The sequence below is a fragment of the Athene cunicularia genome, assembly GCF_003259725.1.
Source record: "Athene cunicularia isolate RWA chromosome 4 unlocalized genomic scaffold, athCun1 chr4_part2, whole genome shotgun sequence".
NCBI classification, from domain to species: domain Eukaryota; kingdom Metazoa; phylum Chordata; class Aves; order Strigiformes; family Strigidae; genus Athene; species Athene cunicularia.
In genome coordinates this window covers 13,547,837-13,566,999 of record NW_020799099.1, presented here as the reverse complement: position 1 = coordinate 13,566,999, position 19,163 = coordinate 13,547,837, and the positions used below count along the sequence as shown (strand labels likewise).

General features: G+C 43.4%; 1 protein-coding gene across 8 annotated transcripts in view; it reads left to right on the top strand.

Moving 5' to 3' along the window:
• Positions 1-16,835, top strand: part of EPHA5 (EPH receptor A5) — a 180,446-nt gene extending 163,611 nt beyond the window's left edge. For 6 of the 8 annotated variants that reach the window (XM_026847483.1, XM_026847482.1, XM_026847481.1 and 3 more), the window contains 3 exons: positions 4,178-4,371; positions 7,332-7,487; positions 15,781-16,835. In XM_026847483.1, coding sequence (XP_026703284.1) covers positions 4,178-4,371; positions 7,332-7,487; positions 15,781-15,886 — 456 coding nt within the window. In that variant the 3' untranslated portion in view covers positions 15,887-16,835. Of the gene's footprint in view, positions 1-4,177; positions 4,372-7,331; positions 7,488-11,220; positions 12,632-15,780 lie in introns of those variants that run through there. The other 2 variants (XM_026847479.1, XM_026847478.1) reach the window with 1 other exon arrangement.
• The last annotated feature ends 2,328 nt before the right edge of the window (positions 16,836-19,163 follow it).

The following is a 19,163-nucleotide window of genomic DNA, read 5'->3' as shown; positions in this document are numbered from 1 at the left end:
CAGTTGCCCTTGCATTGCTGATCTCGAGAGCATAGTTTTGCTCCTGTTGTGAACATCTTGTAAGTCTGTGCTAACTCAAACTCTCATGCTTCATTTGTACAGCACCCTTCGAGTTATGTCACCTTGCTCCTGGACCCCAGTGCCTCCTCAAGCCTCTGACCCCAAGGCCACCCTCTGAAGCATCTGCAACAGGGAGATGCCTGGGGACACTGTCTCTCTCCTGACTGCAGCTCTGATCCCCGCCTTCGTAAGGATCTTCTGATCCTACTGCAGGGCTACCTCTTACCCTGAGCTCACCATAAACATCTGTCCTTGTCTAAGGCTAAAAAATTCTAAGCCTGGGATTGCCAGATTTTCTAGGCCTCTCCTTCCTCTTCACATCTCTGAGAACCATGACATGTGGAGGCCTCTGAGGGTGCCAGCTAGTGGATGAGGTTGGGGTCACAGTGGGGCACACAGGACTCCCAAAGCAGCTCTGTGATGGGTGAGGGAAACACACCACTCTGCGTGTGACAAATGTCATTCTTCATCCCTCCCACTTCATCTCTGCAGCCCTGCCACCTTCTGAGATGCTGCTGCCTGCTGGGCAAAGCGAGCAGGTCCTTGCTCCACCATAGGTTTCCTCTGGTCACAACACTTGATGTTTTATCCTTTTTTCTTCTTTGAGCATCATCTCTGTCCCTGTGACTTTCTGCTGTTTTGCTGGCAGCAAAGGCTCTGGTGGAGCATTCTGTTTCTCCTGTGTTTTTGCCATTAGCGGATGTTACTACCTGTCACACCAAGCTGCCGTCTCATCTTGCTTTGAGTTCAGGAGTGGAAACAAGTGGTACCTTTGAGACAGTCACGCCGTGCTTCTTGCCAGGGAGATGAGCGTGTTGTTTGGCATGAATGCCCCACCGCTTCTGCATTGCTGAAGCTTTCACATTTGCAGGGAGTTTGGTAAAACAGCATGTATCTACACAGGGATTTATCTCAATCAAATACGGAGACTTTCTTCCATAGCCTGTGCAGAGAATGCAGCAATTGAGAGACAAGTTTTTTCAGTCACACTGAGCACTGTAACTATCTTTAATGCTGACACACCAACATAGCACAGATGTTGTTCAGTAAATGCCAGGCTAAGATTCAGGCTGGTGCCAGTGAAATAACACTCTGTGGCCAGGGGAGTCCCTTCTCTAGATCATAATGCTATGAACATCCACAGAACTGTTCCGAAAAGCCCAAATGCCTTCATGCACTGCGGGGCACAGAGTGAATTTCACACTTGCCTGAGAAGAAGTGATGGGGGACTATTTATGATTGTCAGTTCCTCCTCAGGCTTTGCTTGCATTACCTCTCTGCGTATGTGCAGGTGGCAAGTGCTTGGATGGTGGTGGCCTAGGAAACTTAATTCAGTGCTGTGGCATGTTTCTCATGCGATTTATGCCTTCCTCCTTCATCTTCTGAAGGCCTCCTCTTCTTTCCTCCCCTGCTTGTGTTGGCAGAAGAATTCATGGCATTAGATATAGCACTGGCTTTCATGTGGAGGACTGGGGGACTCTGCTCACATGAATTTCAGACTCAGTTGCACAAGTTTCTTGTTGAAAGGCTTGTAATTAAAGTACATTGTTTGCAAGCACAGTTGGTGATGAGCAAAATGATTCTTACCATCTTACAGGCGGATTGCTTTAAAGGAGGTGCAGTGCTGTAGGGCAGGCAGTGTTTTAACTGCGAAGGCTACAAACCATGTTTTTAAAGTCATGCTGGTTTCTGGATGGCCTTCTAAAAAATATGCTTCAACTCGACCACAAGATAAGGCTTTGATGCAGGAATTGTTGAGAGGAATTTTGTGGCCTGTGTTACACAGGTTGATAAGCTAAATGATCACAGTGGTGGTTTTTTAGTCTGCAGACTGGTGGTTTTACAAAAACACAGGTCTGAAAGTGTTGCCTTGGTTTACTGTAACAGACTATCCCAAATAGTCCTCTCCCAAACATCCAGTTCAGTCACCCCAATCCATGAGTAGCACTTGTTCAGGAGAGGAGGAATAGCGACAAAAATGCCTCCTTATGGTGCAAATTTTAGCATTTGCACAAAAAAAAGTGCAAATTTTAGCTCTTCAAGTCTTTCAAAGCAGTGCACACCAATGCATGGAACAGTGAATGTGCTATTTTCTTATTTTTTAGGTACTGTGGTGGCTACAAGTGACTCAGTCTTTGTTGTTTTGTTCTTTTGCTTTTCTTATTGCCAGACCCCCAAGGCACCTTCAGATGCAAGAGCGTATTTCAGCATCCTAGCTCCTCACAGTATTTTGATACCATTTACATTGTACCATCAGAACGAATGACATCCTGTAAATTGAGTTAACACTATTGATTGTGATGTTACTGCCAGGAATATCAAACATGCATAACCCCATTGCAGATGTAGTTCAGATATTCTGAGCTGGTGCCAGATGGTCTGATCCCCTTCTTGCTACTATTTTATTTCTGCTATGGCTGGAGGATTATCTGTTACTGGTATAAATACAGACACAGCAAATAATGTTCTTGTGGCTGTGCCACACTGAGGCTTTTTTTATAGGGCAGTTGCAGATTTGGAATCAGTGACCTACTGAAAAGCATGATGTGAAGAACAGACAGTGCAGATAGCATAGTGTGATGGGGCTGGTTTTTGATGCTGTGAGCAAAAGCCAGGCTGTAGAAGAGATTGCTTTGCAAGTGTAGGTTGGGTGGAGAGCAATGTAACTGCCCCACCGACAGATGAAATCTTAGAGGGGTGCAAAAAGACAGCAGGTCTTATGGGTCAGATCTTCAGATGTGCTTACTACCCTTGGAGAAGATTGCAAAGCCTCACCTAACTACTTCTCCTATATGTATGTCCTTAGGGAGTTTGAGGTTCCCACTACTGCTGCTCAGCCAGCCTGGCTCATTCCTGAGGCTCTTCCACTTGGCAAAAAGCCCTGTGATGGAGCATGATTTGAAAGAGATCCATGCAGTCCTGAATTTTGGAGCCTTCTGAAATGCAATGCCAGCCTGACTCTTCCTGTACTGCTCGCATAGGGACTAAAGATCCAAAAGCCAACTTCCATGCTAACCACAGCTAACCTTCTTTTTGAACACAGGATGTTTTTAAATTGTGAGACAGTGTCTAGAATGAATGGCATCTGAGGCAGTCCCTGGAGTCCAACAGTGAGGCACTGTGGTTTTCCACATAGCAAATAGCTGCTTCCAGCTCCTTTTGGTCAAGGAGTCTTGGGAATAGAGGGTGTGAAGATGGGCTGCTGGGACTCTCCTGGCATGGTTGCAGACCCCTGTGGCTTGAAATGTGAGCCGCATTCTCCTGAAAATCATAATGGTTCATAATGGGAACTGTTGGGCTTGAAACCCTGTTGTAAATCCGCCCCAAACTGGGAAAAACAAGTTCCTTTCCTCAATTCTGCCCTCATTTATTAATTTCTGCAATTTGAGGGCAGGCAGCACATGTGCATGTCACTTGTTTTAGATCTAGAACCATAGATGGTTTGTATTTGAAATCAGTGCAACAACTCTCCCCTGGTTTTAGTTTACATACTCTTGGGCTGACATTTTAAATTCCTGGCAGAAATGTGGCCACACTAAGAAATGTCTAGACCCAGACAGTATTGAATGATATATGAGATGGTTGTTCTGCCTCTGCCTTGAATCCATCCATCAATTAGCATTCAAAGTCTCTTTTAAAATACAGTCAGACTTTTATAACTGTAATACAAATTTGTGGTCTAGCACATGCCTTTCCATTTAAAAAGAAGCCAACATCTGAATAAACAAAATCACTGCACCCCAAGAAGATGCCAGAAAGCCCCATAGGCTGCTTGGCATGGACTTAAGGTAGGCTCCGAGAGTTTCCTGGAATATAACCTACAGAGCTCAGCTGAGCTTTGAACAAGTGCAACCTGCACGTCTGACCCCCCTGACTGCAGCAGTGCCTTGGCTTTCTAGATTCCTTTTGCAGTGACCAAAGTTAAGTCATTCAACTCACCCTGTAGAAAATATGAAAAATAGTGGGGTTTACTTGATTTGCCTCTTGTGTGGAGAGTTGAGGGTTTCACGTGAGCGTATTGCTACTCCCAAAGTTCTCTGTTTAAGTCAATTTGCATTTGGGAAAAAAGCGAGAGGAGGAAAAGCAACCCATCAGGCTCGTGTTTTGTCTCCCGCAGGTGATTAAAGCTGTGGAGGAAGGCTATCGCCTGCCAAGTCCCATGGACTGCCCTGCTGCTCTCTACCAGCTAATGCTCGACTGCTGGCAGAAAGACCGCAACAGCAGGCCCAAGTTTGACGAAATTGTCAGCATGTTGGACAAGCTCATCCGTAACCCAAGCAGCTTGAAGACGTTGGTTAATGCATCGAGCAGGTACAAACTCAGGCCAGAGCCATTTCTCAGAGTGAGATCCTTGTCTGAATACCTGCTCCCTGTTGTTGAATTACCGCTTACTATTTAGCCTGCGTGTGTCCACCAGTGGATGTTCTCCAGCTTCATTAAGCCCAGGGGAGTTTTCCCAAATCAACTTTTTCTGTTGAAATTGGCAGGCAGGTGAGCAGTTCAGTTACTCTATAAATGCAGTGCTGCTGCCACAAAGAAAATTACTGTGGCTTCTCTTTCAGAAACAGGAGTTTCAGCAGTATTTATAGGCCTATGATAAAGCTACCTGTGCTCTACCCCAAGGTTAGAGACTTGAGTGCATGAAGTAGCTAGTAAATGCTGCTCAAATTACCCGCCTATTGACTTTATCTTGGTAATATAAATTAAGAGTTTCTCTTGAGGAAACTCTTAGGAAGTGCAAAGCTCATGGATGTCCAAGTGCATCCTCCCACAACTGTTCCCAGGTGTGCTAGCTGCCACCACCAGTTCTGACAGTCTTGGTAATCATGAGAGGATTTCTGTGGTTCCCAAAGAGCTGTACACAAACCATTTGCTAAAACCACATTGACTGAATAGAGCAACCAGCGTGCAATTAAACATGAATCTGGACAGCTGCACAGCTACAGGTAAGGTAAATACAGTCAAGAAATAAAGATGCACTTGGGGAAAAAAGAGATTAATATTTTTTTAGTGAGTTTTAATATTGGAGTCTCCACCATACTGGAGTCTTTTAAAGGCTTTTTCTTTTTCACTGTAAGCCACAAGTATTACTTCTAAGCCATCTGTGTTTCTCATCACTTAGTCCCTTGCAAGGTCATGAAGAAGTGATGAATATAAATCATTGCTGCTTCACTGATGGCAGTGGAGTTCCCGTGTTAACACTGGAAGGGGCCCTTCAGAAAAACTATTCTCAGAGGAGAAAAATGTCATTTTCCTTGGACAGGAATGAGAGGGATGTAAGATGAGGTTAGACTGGTGATGTGGACCAAAGCAGATGTACTGTTGTGAGCTTAGACCCAACCCTCTCCACACCTTCCAAGTGAGTCTTGCACAGCTGCATGTGGCCCACCTCACCTGTTGCAGCTGGACCTCACATCCCTGTCCTGGCTGGTCCCAATGCATGGCATCTCATGAACTGGAAGAGAAGAAACATGAAATCTCTGTTAATTTTTAAATACAAGATAGATCTGATTCCTCTAACTATTTTACATTTACCATCTGAAGAAGAAATTACTCTTATTAGCAATTAGATGTAATGTCAGTCCCAGCAAACCTGCAGGAAAAAGTTTATGATAGCATAAAAAATGTGATATTTCTCTTTTATTTTAAGTTCAGAACAGTCATTTTCTAGGCCTGTTATGCGGTGGCTCATGCACTCTTTTATACCAAACTGTTGTGCCAGAAAAAAGGAAAATAGGCAGCAAACCATTCCGTTGAGCTGCTAAGCAATTTGCTGATGATTTATTCCATGAACAGGTCTATGCAATTCCAAACATCTCCTTTTCAGAGCTGCTGTGGGTATTTTCTATGTGGATGGAGCACCTGAACAGCCAGGCTTTGGGACTGTGTTTCTATAATCATAGATTGCCATGCTCAGACCATAGTAATTCCAAATGAATCATAATTTCAGCATACAGCAGCTGTAAAGGATTTTTTTATATATGTAATGTATTCTTTATGGAAATTCTCATTAATGCAAATAAGGGAGGAAGTCACTCTCTACATTACAGTGTGTGCATATCAGTAGGTACCTCCTGACATTAGTGATGAAAATCCACTTCTCATTATGATTACTTAGGAGTTTTGAATTCCTCATGTGTATAAAATGTTATGGGAAGCCATTATGTTCTTGGTACTGCAAGTATTCACATTTTATTGGACCCTTCAGCATTGCTATTAAATAAACAAATAATACTAATGTGCTCATAAAATATATGAAGATTCCTGAAGTGCTATAATAATACAATATCCCTGCTCTCCTTCCAGTTGAAAGTCTTTTAACTGTAATTCTCACCATCAGAGGATGACCCAGAAAACGTTTTTTTACCTGTGGGTAATAATCTTTATGCGAGGCTTATGTTAGCTGTGTGTCCTAGTTTACAAAGCAGGGGACAAATCTAGTTTCTTTCCTGGCTGACCTTGGACAAGCCCCCTTTACTCTCCTCATCACTAGTAGGGTGGTGGACCTGTATGCAGCACGGGTTGCTTGTGCCAGGTACTGACCATATCGGTGTTCCTGGCGCGGTAAAGGATTATTATTTGCCTGAATTGCTGCTTCTGTGCGTGGCATAACCAAGCAGGTAACAGTTGCTGCGGGGAGGTCTGGAGCAAGGGTGGGGGAGCAGGAGGCTACCTCTGGCTTCAGGGCCGGAGCGTGGTTGGAGCATTGCTGCTCTCTGCAGGGCTGTCGGAGGCTGCCCGCATCCGAAATCCCCACCCGACTCTGCGGGAGCAGCCCCTGAAGTGTTAACAGCAGCCCGCCATTGATGGCTGACACTGCTGGGAAATGTAATTTGGGTTTTGGCTTCCAGGCTGTCTTAAGTTAATTATGAGCTTTAAAGGAGAAGGAGGAAGAAAACAGAGCGGGAGGAGTGAAGCCAAAGACTTTGAAGTCAGAGTGACCGGGGAAGCCTGACAGAAGAGGAGCCTGTTTGTGAGTGAGAGGTAACAGGGATGGATTATAGTCCTCTCCTCTTCTTTCTCTTTGCAGTGAGGACCAGAAACAGCAGGAACTAACTCAAAAGTGGGTGAAGTTACAGCTGAAGCGTTGTGTTTGATACATGTATATTAAGCCTTCTGGGAGGATTTAGGCTGAATCAGTTGCTGATCAGCAATCACTGAAAAGGCAACAAAAAAGTCATCTTTACCATATGAAAATGCAGGCAACTGAGTCACGCTGGGTACATCATGATACTGATTCTGTTTGCTTCTCTGTTTTTGCTTGTCTTTAGAGTATCAAATCTGTTGGTAGAGCACAGTCCAGTGGGGAGCGGTGCTTACAGATCGGTGGGTGAATGGCTGGAAGCCATCAAAATGGGCCGGTACACGGAGATCTTCATGGAGAATGGATACAGTTCTATGGATGCTGTGGCACAGGTGACCCTAGAGTGAGTACTGCTCAGATCATTTTCACCTCATTTGTTGGAATTGCAGAGGGGGAGAAGATAAATAATTCAAAAATATGTAGGAAGGAGATTGCAGAAAGAGAAACCATTACCCTTTGTTTGCAGTAAACAATTTCTCTTTTAACAGCTGTATTGATGATAACAAGTGCAGGCAAGACTAAAACTTACAGTCACAGCCAGTACTTTGGCTCCTTTACTCACAGAAATTAATGCTTGAGTTTGAATACTTGCCAGGCCATCCTCTCGACATAATAGCAGATGATTTTTTGGGGTTACAGACAAATAAAAAAATCGACCCTAGTAGTAAATATGTAGGAACTAGAGTCCCTGCTGAGGTATACTGGCTTTACACAGGATTACCTGGTTTCACAGTTGATTTAGATATAACCGAGTGGACAGTCAAGCCCAGTAAGGTGTGGAAACAGTATTCAGCATTACAGAAATAAGCATAGATACAGCTGATGCCAACGGAAGAGCATCAGTAAACCCACAGCTGAGGGGACAGACTCCCTGGCTGAGACTGTTTCTTCTGAATGTGCCCTTGGTTTTTGCACGTGGGTATGACTGCAGTTAGGGTGACAGCGCTCAAATGACTTGGTAAATACCTCGGGGCTGCTGGTTTGTTATGCTCCACCTCTAATTGCTTGCCTTGCTTGTGTAATTACACCTGTACTTTCCTCCTGCCACTTACTCAAACTCACCCCAAAGCCTGCCTTTCTAGCTGGGTTAATTGGAACTTAGTTTACTGCAGGCGTTAAGGCAGAATGGGAAGGATTATGCTCCGTGCTGTTTTGGAGAAGGTCGTGGCTCCTCTGACCACATGCAGATTGCCAGTGCACATACAGAATCCGTGCCGATGGTTAGGAATAAAACAAGAAAAATCCCCGCACCCCATAGAACGGCTGCATTTCTCCTGTCCGCCACAGGGCTTGCTGTGGAGCCCCCTGCACTGAGTAGGAGGTCCTTTGCACCTGGTGCAGGTGGGTAACATCTCATGGAATGCAGTTTTGTGTTACATGCATGGAGGGAGTGCAGAAGCATATCTGCTGTCACTCATTTTATTTGCTCCACTCACATCACCAATATTTGTTCCTTACACCTAGATTCATCCAGTCTATCTTCAGGCATTCACGTGAAAACCCTGAGCTCTCTAGTGACTGTCAAGGGAGTCAGGATGAATGGATTTCTACCTACATCCTTTTTCGGGTGCTTGAGAATTTTACATGTGGTTTCCCAGCCTAATCCTGTAATTATGTGCCATGTTACTTTGGCCTTTGAGGACTCCACATTTCCTTATCTACTCATCTGATCTGGCAGTGCCCAGAAACACCAGGCTTCAGAGCTCCATTTAGACTGGTGATCTGCAAATGTTGGTCAAGGAAGAGGTCCATCCCCAGGCTTGTCAGAGTCCACACAGCAAAAAGACCTAGACGGAGGGTGAGTGGGAAGAGGAGGGATAGGATGAGGCAGTAATTTAAGAGAAAAGAAAAACATTGCAGCATTCATCTCTACTGTGCCACCTTAATCTTACAACCAGAGCAAGTTCTGGTAGAAAATGCAGATTGTCTAAATTATATCATAGACTTGTTACTGTTTGGCTAAATCAGTCTCATATGAAAGAAGAAAATTAGGTTTCACAAAAGATTCCGGTTTGTTCCTCTTTAGAATTTTACGCAATTTTAAGAGGTCTAAAAGAAATGCTCAGAAGTAAACCACTTTGCTTTGGGTCCAAGAAAATATTGAGTTTAAGCCTGAATTAATGGTCATTTTTGACAGTAAATTAGCAGTTCACTTACTCCTGTAGCTTTAAACAGTCTTAGCATCCCTCTGTGCTGACAGTCTTAGCATCCCATCCTGCTGACAAAACTATTCCTAACCTCCCATTTTCTAGAGTGCAACATTTCAGATTGTGAAATTATCTCCCTAAATTGACTTAAAAATTTAAATACCTCCCTATATTTACTTTTTGGTGTCCCAGAAATTTCAAAAGTATCCCCAAAATCTTTTCAGGCTACCCAAAAAGTACTTCAAAATGTTTTTTCCTTTTGGCAGTGAACCAAGAAATCCATTATCTGTACAGTTCTATCCAGAAAGGCAAGTTGGTTTAAAAGTCTTTAAACAAGATTATATCTACCAGAGATGCTCTGACTCTTACCAGCAAACCATCTCTAAGGCCCCCTCCAGCAGGTCCCAGTTTGTCCTCTATAGCACCAATGTCATCCTACTCTGGTCTGCCACTGGCCCCAGTGGAGACAACATGTCTGAGCTGCTCACCTTCAGCTTTCTTACAGGCTTTTAAAGCAGCAGAACAGTGCAGAGGAGCTGATGCCTGGGAGCTTCTGGGTTTTGTTTGTTGGGATTTTTTTAAGCTGAAAGGAGACGTTTCATTAATCCATCTTGCATTTCAGCTCAAACTGAAAAATGTTTGACACTAACTTCAACTACTTAGTTATCCATGCCAAAAAATAAATTCCCACCACCAGCTGCCTTGGACAGAGATGCTTGCATGAGTCAGGCTTGGCTCTTGAACAGCTTAGCCCATGAACCTTTGCGTTACAGTGGTGGCTTAGCAAGAAGACTTAACCCCACTTAGGTCTATTTTTGGGAAAACTGTGCAAGGTTTGTTAAAAAGCCAATCAGCCATCCAAATCAAGACTTCACTTGTCCCATTCAGACATATTAAAAAAGGGCAAAATATCAGATTCTTGGCTGTTAAAAAAGGAGAAACCATCATAGTGGTTTAAGAGCAAAAGTGTCCCATGTTGAAGACCTGAACCACATGCTCAGGCTGATGTAAACTGGCAGATTGCCCTTAAAATCAACAAAGTAAAAGAGAAAAATGGCTCCTGGGTGGGCTTAGCTGAGACTCTCATGGGTTCTCCAGAAAATAACACTGGAACAAGCAAAGTTCTTTAAAGGTTAGTATGTTGGGGGTTTTGGTTCTGGAGGATTTAGGTTTTTTCCTCTGTAAAAGGAAACAACAAAACATTTTGTACTCTGCAAAGGAGAATTTAAGTTAAATGTTCCTTGTCATTTTTAATAGAGGTAACTGTTCAGTGTATTCCAGAGCTGGGACTTGGGGGGATCAGGTGAAAAGATGATCTGAACATCTGAAAGTAGCTTGCTTTCCCCAAATGACATCAGTAAAACATTCTTTACAATTTAAGAGGTTGCCTTCAAATACCATCTAAAATGATCTTCCCCAAATTTAAACTGCCTAGGAGACAGATGTGGAAATTAGATGGAGAAAGGAGAACTGGATAATTGCTGCCAGAAACGGCAGGAGAAAGAAATATGATGAATGTAAAGAACTCCTAAAATCTACTGAAGAAAAATTACTAGCGCTGTAGGGGGGGTTGGCCATAACGCTGACGGGACTGGTGATTGTGGACACCCAGCCTGTGGCCTCTTTACAGGACCTTGTTGAGATGGTAGATGTTCAGCATTTTTTTTTTTTTTAAATCCCGCCCCCACCCCCCCGGCATGCAAGGCAAGATCCCGATTGCTACCTTGCTTCTTTCAAACTGATGACTTGATGCATTTATTCCAGAAAAGAGTGGTATTGCTGACAAATTTCTGAAAGCAAAAGATTAAAAAAGCTAAAACCGGTGAATATCGCCCCAAGTCCTGAGCTCTGCCTGCTTAAGCAAAGACCTGAAAATGTATGTGTTCAAACAAAGAGTGATTTCTACATTTAGCTCTAATTCTTGCAAAGGGATGAATCACCTTGTGAAAAGTGGAGCCTCACCCTCCACCCCCTCTTTCCAACTGGATATCAGACTTGAAGGCAACCTTTCCAGTGGACCAGACCTGCTCTTTAAACTTGTGGACCACCTAGTGACTTTGAGTGTGTCTGGAGCACTTTCAATCCACTGCAAGAATAACTTTACCAGGACAATACTCAAGAATAGATAGATCCATGACATGAGTTTCAGTCTTACACTTGACTGAACCAATTACTAACCATGTGGACTACATACTTCTACCTTTTGAAAGATCTGTACACACTGAATCTCAGGACACACTGTTGTTTGTTATTAGATGAAGAGCTCTGAATATTTGTAATAATATGTGCTGTGTTGCTTTGCATTGTATATTTTTTCTTCTAAAATAAAATTAATTATTTATTAAAAGTTATACTGGATGAAGAGCATTTAAGAATTCACCTGCTCTAGATGCTTGTTCTTAACCTAAAATCTCAGTCCTGAGATTGTGGTACTGCATCTGTTTTTGAACAAACCAATTCTCATCTCATAATCAAGTAAGATGGGAATAATGAATAAGAGCAGATGAACTCTTAAAAAATTTTTTTTAAGTCCTCATTTCATGCAAAAGTCCCTATCAGGTGGATTCCTTTCTCTTTAGCATCTTCTAAGGGTCTTTGAGGTGGTTCTTCTTTCCCTCATTCAAACTGACAACTAAGTCACTCTGTGAGTAGTCCCAGTCTGCACAGGCAATTGTAGAGTTACACCATGTGAAGAAGAGTGGTGAAATCTGGCATGGACGAGAGATGAAATACAAAATATCTGTGGTAGGTTGACAGCTGCCAACCATGGAGATCTTTCAGGAACCTGGCCCTTTTGCTTGCATGATTAACCGGCTGGTGAGGGGGGTTGTATTTTATGTGGCAATCCAGTCCTAGTCTACACTGTGTTTGACAAACTGCTCCATGGTGTATAAGTAGTTCTGTTTGTAAATAAAATGTTTTAAATATACAACGTGGAGACCGTGAATTCAACCCTTGCAAATGGAGGATATTGCAGGGAAGGGGATACCATGTTGTTCCTGGCATACTGCAGTTGGGCTTTCATGCAGGAGGTGGTAAGAGAGCAGCATGCGTGCAGCTGTATACAGGCTGTTTGGGATGAACCAACAGCAATTTTCTCCTTTATTTCCCTGGCTTTTTGGTCAACTTACATCAGCCTCTTAGTATTGTGTTGGCAAGTGATTTAAATTCCTTCCAGTTTACATTTTCAGCCCTATGTGAGTGAAAGAGAAGTGAAAAGGGGAGACTACTCTCTAAAACAAGAATAAAAGTTGCCTCATTGCTGGAGAGTTCAAGCATTCTGAAGCAGGGAGACTCCACAGCACGCAGGTGCACGTATCTCCACGGCCTCGGGGAGCACCCATGCTGCTGCCACAGTTTGGGTCACTTGCATGGCAAGGTGCAGCCTGGATCCTGATCGCAAGTCTTGCTTGGCCCCAGGTCTTAGTTGTGCCTTTTCTTGCAGGGAATTGCGTTATTTCTATTGCAAAGCCCCAGTAGATACCCACACACATCTCCTCTGCAGAGCTGAGCCCCGTGAAATTAACAGTTGGCTGTGGTAACATGAGCCAGACAGCTCTGGACTGGAGCTTGAGAACAGTTGTTTTGCAGCCCTTTGGCAGAGAAGTTGATTTTTTTTTTTCCAAAACCAGCTGGTTTGTGCACCCAATTTTGTTTAAAATTGGCTTCTGCCTTATGCTGCTTTTAAGTTTCTCAGCACTGGATGCACGGGAGCGTGCAACGTGCTGTAAGTCATGCTTGAAAAATGAGAATTAAAGCTCCTGCATTCTCTAGGCAGTTTTTGAAAAGTTCTGTGGCTGGCTTTGCAACGCATGAGGTGGCTTTTGAATAAAGCTGCTGATTTTATACTAGGTGAGCATTTAGCTCAGGAGCTGTTGTCTTCTGGTTCATCTTTGTGGAGGTGGAAGGCCTCATGGTAGTGTTTTTTCCCATCTCTGAGGAGTCCCCAGGCTTTTGGCTGGTGGCTTTCCACATTCGAGAGGATTTGATATTCAAAAAAAAAAATAGACTGGATCCCCCGGTGAGCAGCTAATGGATTGAAACCAGAAACTTCTTTTTCATTTTTCTCTCTTGTAAATCAATGAGGCACTCCTCAAGGATATTGAGTTAAGGGGATACTATAAGGGGGAAAAAAAAGCTGTGTAGTGAGTAGGGGGTTTTTATTAGACTGATGAAGCTGCATGTGAAACACCAAAACGTACATACCTTTCTCATAGTTTCAGGCTATTTTTTTTCTGCATAACATGCAAGAGTGTCAGAAATGATACATCTATGAAATAATGTCATGCTGGATTTTCAAAAGAGCTCAGCTTGCACTTTAGATACCTGGAAAAAAAAAAAAAGACTGAATTTTCTAAAAGCGCAAGCAGAGCAGTACTCAGCAGGGGGAAGATGGATGTTGGCTTCTTTAAAAATCAGGTCCTATACTGGGATTTTTATTTTTTTTTTTTGGGGGGGGTGGTGGTGTTTGATCTTTGGCGTGAACTTCCAACTGTGCTGTGTACATAAAATAAATTGCATGTAACAATAGCATTACTACATTTTTCCTTCATTATTAAGATGGTTTGCTGAACTAGTTTCACAATTCAGTGGAGGCAGAAATGAAAGTATGTCCCCCTGAGAAGGTAGACATCTTTTACAGATGTTGCAGCCTTTTCTGTGCCAGGTAAGGAGTGATGCTGATGTGTCTCATTGACCTCCCTTGCTTCATGCCCCTTACGTTGTGATTTCCCCTATGCATCAGCAAGATGCAGCGCCGAAAAAGGGTATGTTAACAAAATGAAGTGTTTAGCCTAGAGCAGAAAACCTGGTATTTTCCAAATCAAAAGGACAATCCTTGGAGAACAACAGTACAACAGTTTGGCTTCAACCAGCTTCTGTGTTAATGTATCAACCTTCACTCGGCATCACTTTTTATTCAAAACAGTATTCCTCTATGTAATTTTTGGACATGACAGTTGGTTGTATTCGCACAGGAGTCTCTGTCCAGAATGTGAAGCTCCTGAGAGAGGTACACCTCCATGGGTAGCTCACACAACACCACGTGGAAGTGTTCTGGTGGTCGTTGCGCATGTTCACCTGCAGTCCGGCATACGGCCGTGCTGTGAGCTGCAGGCCAGGTTTGCAATATGTCTCAGGTGATGGTTGGGCTTCCAGGTGTTGCTGGCGATCCCCATCCTTTGCACGTGCCAGCCCCACCAGTGTGGTTTCCAAAAAGCACCTACGTGTTCAAGGAGGTCATATCCCCCTGGCTTTCAGTGGAGAGCTTTCTCCTAACAGACTTGCACACGGCGTGTCCGCAGCTCTGGGATTCACACATGTATTGGCAAGACCGTAGAGCCCTACTTTGAAACCATCCTTTATTCTGTCCAGCCTGGAGGTAGAAAACAAGGGGCTAATATTTCTCTGGTGGAAGTCTTCAGACTAAACACCACATCTCCTCTAAGGTGAACTGCTTCTCTAACAGTCTCTGTGTCTTGTGTTGGAAACACAAATGCATCTGTCTTGATGTTTCCTCTGAGCTTTTTTCCTACAATTTCTGTGTTAACGCTTTTTCTTCCTAGAAGGAAATCCTTACAATTATACTCTGCCATAACCCATGGCCTTACCTGGCTTTAGATGTATCATTGAATCTAATCACCCAAGGTTCCGCTGTAGTATGTCCAGGGGCTGGACAACTTGTCCCTCTCCTGCCTGTTTCTCACCATCAACATGAACCTTGGTGATTACCTTCATCTATACACCTAAATTTTAGAAGGCTGAGCTTCTGAGAAAACCATCTTTCCTCCTAATCCTGCATATCTTATTTGCAGTTTTCCTGCATGGCAGCCCAGTAGACAGACTCAACACAAACGCTCTTTGCTTGTAGAATTCACCCCCCCAAAAAAATCAAATATGAGTTTATGGGAAGTTGTGCAAAGGCCCAGAGGGAAGCTGCATTGCCAATTCCTGTTGACTTTAGGGGGTCATCGAGTTGGTGGCCATGCTCAAGGCTTTTGCCATTCAGCACTCTGTGGGAGGTGGCACTAGGATTGTGGGTTGTGTATCTTTGGTTTTGCCTAGTCCAAAGAGGAAGGAAGCATGGGTTGACCTCACTCCTCACAGCTTGTATCAGAGATCAAATACCAGCCTCTCCCAGGAGAAGAGGAAACTGCAATGTAGGCTTTCTTACATTCCTCTTGTAAATGGGACTTTTCATGCCTAGCAGAGTCCTTGGCCAAAGGTGATACTGACACTTTGCTGTCCAGCTTTTCTCCTTGGTCAGCGAGATGATCTCAGTCGAATCATGTCACCTCTCTGAGATGCTGTCAGCCATTAATTTAAACCAAAAAAATGGGGAAAATTAAACTTGCCAGCTAAACTTGGCTTTGGGAGCCACCAATGGTAGGAGGTAGGCGCTGGCAGCAGCATCCGTGTGTGTGGCATGTGGTGTGTGTGGCAGCGTGTGCCTGAGCGATCCCTGGAACCAACGTCTGCTTTCTCCCACAGGGATTTGAGGCGGCTGGGAGTGACACTTGTTGGTCACCAGAAGAAGATAATGAACAGCCTTCAGGAGATGAAGGTCCAGTTGGTGAATGGGATGGTGCCATTGTAACTCGGTTTTAAAGTCGCTTCCTCAAGTGGGTCGGTCCTGCACTTTGTACGCTAGCCCTGAGACTTATTTTGACTAAAAAAAAAAAAAAAGATAAAAAGGGAAATTCAATGGTTTCTATAACTGAAGAACATTGGCCTCTGCCACAGTGTTTCTAAAGCAGTGTTTGACTAAAGTTTTCATTTTCTTCCTATTTGTGTCCTCATTTTCATGAAGTAAATGTAAGATGCATGGAACATGGAAATGAATCTGCTGTATGTGAGGTTAACCCGTCTCTTAAGCTTCAGCGACGATGACAACAAGCCTTCCCACCACACGTTGTCTGTACATGGAAGATATATATATATATATAGCACCTTTATATACTGAATTACAGCAGCACATGGTAATGCTTCCAAGGACTGACTTGAGTGGAGGAGTTTTGTAGCCATTCACGGGCTCCCAAAAGCTGCAGTTTACTGAAGTTTAACTTCGAGTCTTACTTGTCTACAGAAGTGTATTGAAGAGCAATATGATTAGATTATTTCTTGATAGATATTTTGTTTTGTAAATTTAAAGAAAAGAAAAAAATGCTGTTACACAGCATTAAGTTATAGAGACTAGTGTATAAACATGTTGCTTGCTCCATGGCAAATACAATACAGGGTGTATATTTTTTTCCTCCCTTTGTGTTACCAAGTTCTTTTCTTTTGCTCTTCTGGGAGGGTAATACATGATGAAGATGTATATACTGTACAGTTTGCTACACATCAGGTACAAGATTGGGGCTCTTTCCTTGGTTGTTTTTTTTTGTCCTCCTTTTTCACTTCGTTTTTTCTGCCTTTTGTGTTACTGCTATGCTTTGTATTTTTGCTGCTGTTTGGTTTAAGCAACATATAAAGCACTCACGAGTTTTGATTACTTATATGAGGTAGAAGGAGTCTGCTTAAATAAAAGACGTCGTCCCCTCTTCCTTCCCAGCATGGACTGGGGATGTCCAGAAAAAGAAAAGTAAAAATCTGGTTGTCAGTGGCCTCCAGTGACAATTGGGCATTGTCAGGTGTACAAGTCCTGCTCAAAGATAGCGTGGGATTGCCTCCACACCAGCATTTCAGACTGGTAGCCCAGGAGAGAAACCATGAGGTGGTTTTAGCTGGAAGGAAGGGATTTTGCGGTTTCTCTTCTCATTACTGGGGTTAAGTCCTGGGCTGCAGTGTGGCGGTGAGCTCGTGGTCATCCAGCAGGGAAATTTTCCAGTATTTCCCCAAAGGGATGGTGGTGGGATTATTTCAAGAACTGTGCTGTCCCAGGTTTTCTCTGGGCATTTTCAGCTTGGGTATGGACCTGGCTACTTAGGGGCAGAGTGCAGAGAGGAGGGAAGAGCAGAGCAGCCCAACGTGGTAACAGCAGTGGCATCCCATCTGGGGCTGGCATGGCTCAGGTCAGCACTTGGTTGTAGCTGGTGTTCAATGTGTCCATAAAATCTTAGCGGATGCTGTTTTCAGAGGGATCTGAAGGCAACCCAATCCCCTGGGAATCCAACCAAGAAACAGTTTGGGGCTGTTGTCCTCCTTTTGTTGTAGATAGTGCAGTTAATTTGGTATTCATAAGTTGGGCTTTGTCTTTGTGAAGGCTTTGGTAAAGATAAAGATTTTTAAATGGCTCGGCAGATGGCAAGTGTTGCTGCTTTTGTAGATAATATTGCTTCCATAGAGGTTGGGTAGCATCTTGGAGCATCCTTCATTGGGGATAACCTCTTCACACTGACTTACTGCAGTGCTGCAGAGCTGAGCCTGAGGAGGTCATCCAGTGCCAGAAGTGTGTCCTTCACATCTTGCAGAAGCAGGTGTTGAATGACACCTTCAGCTGTTTTCAAAGATCTTTCCTCCAAGCCTTTGGATGAGATTTGATGGAAATAATGTTTTCAAAGAAAAGGGAAAGGAAGGTCTAGGTGAAAAGGGTTAGGATTTTATTTATTTATTTTTTTTTTATCAGCAGGGCTTGCTTGCTTTCATTAGGGCTTCTTCAGGCAATATTGGCCTGTTTTGAAATGGCCTTCTCTGGAAGCTGCTACCAAGCTCCTTGGGAATCAGGAGAAATAGGAGGGAGAGGAGCCGCGGCAAGGTCTGACAAATCAATGGTGTGATTTCTCATCCTGTTGTTTCATTTTGGCAGTCACTGCACCACAAAAGGGCGGGGGGAGGGGGAAAATCAAGACATAACAATTGCAGCGTATAAAAGAGATTTGTCATATAATAAATAAGATTATTAGAGCTGTCAGCAGAACAGTCTTGGGATTATTTGTGCCTCCCTGCCTGCAGTGCTTGGGAAAATAACCCGTAGGAAGACAGAAACAACTCGTTCTGTTGGGAGGAATTGTTCGGTTGCTGCCTGCGTCCATCGGCCTCACTGACGGAGATGCTATTAGCAAACATGGAGCACTTTCTGCCCGTCTTCTCTGCTCGTTTCTTACCTGTTGGCTTTGTGGGAGGAGTTGGGTTTGGTATTTTTTCATAGACTTTTAACAGCAAAAACCCCTTTTCACCATTTGTAGGGTTTTAAAGACATATGCAGTGTGGCTGAGATGCATACCAGATGCTGGAGTAACCTTCAAAATTATAGACTAGTGGAAAACAAATTGTTCTTAAACCAGACTGCATTTGTAAATAGGACACCTCTCCTCAGTTCCTCCAATAAATAAATAAATAAATAACCTTTTATATTTATTTCAAGAGCTGTTCTTGCTACAGATCTCTGTATAATAGGCTTTGTCTCGGAGCTAAAAATAAAATAAAATGGTGTTTTAACGAGTAGGGTCCAAAAGTTACAGCTCCTATGTCCATAAGCAAATTCCAGGGACAATGGGGGGTTTTGGTTCCTGTCCAAGAACTTCAAGTACTCTGTATTTTAGGCATGATCATATATATCAGGGTGCAGCAGAACAAGATGACCAGTAATATTTTACTGGTTATGCTCTTTGTAAGGGCTGTAGATGGATTTCCTGCCTATGGTAAGTCCAAGCACTTTGCTTTTCCAGCTCACTAGTGCTGCAGCTGGTTCAACGAGTACTGTTTTCTCAGTATATTTTGCTGCTAATTGCAAGGAAGGTATTTCAAAGGATCTGAAAGGTGAAAAGGCTCTTTTCGATACAATTTTTCATTTTGGGAGAAGGAAGTGTCCCCAGTCGTGGCTTGTGTAGACTGAGTCCCTTTCATTGTGTAGCTTCCATTTGGAAAAATTGCCTGAGCATAAAAAAGGAAGTTTAAAATTTTATTTATTCTTTCTGTATGTTAACGACGAG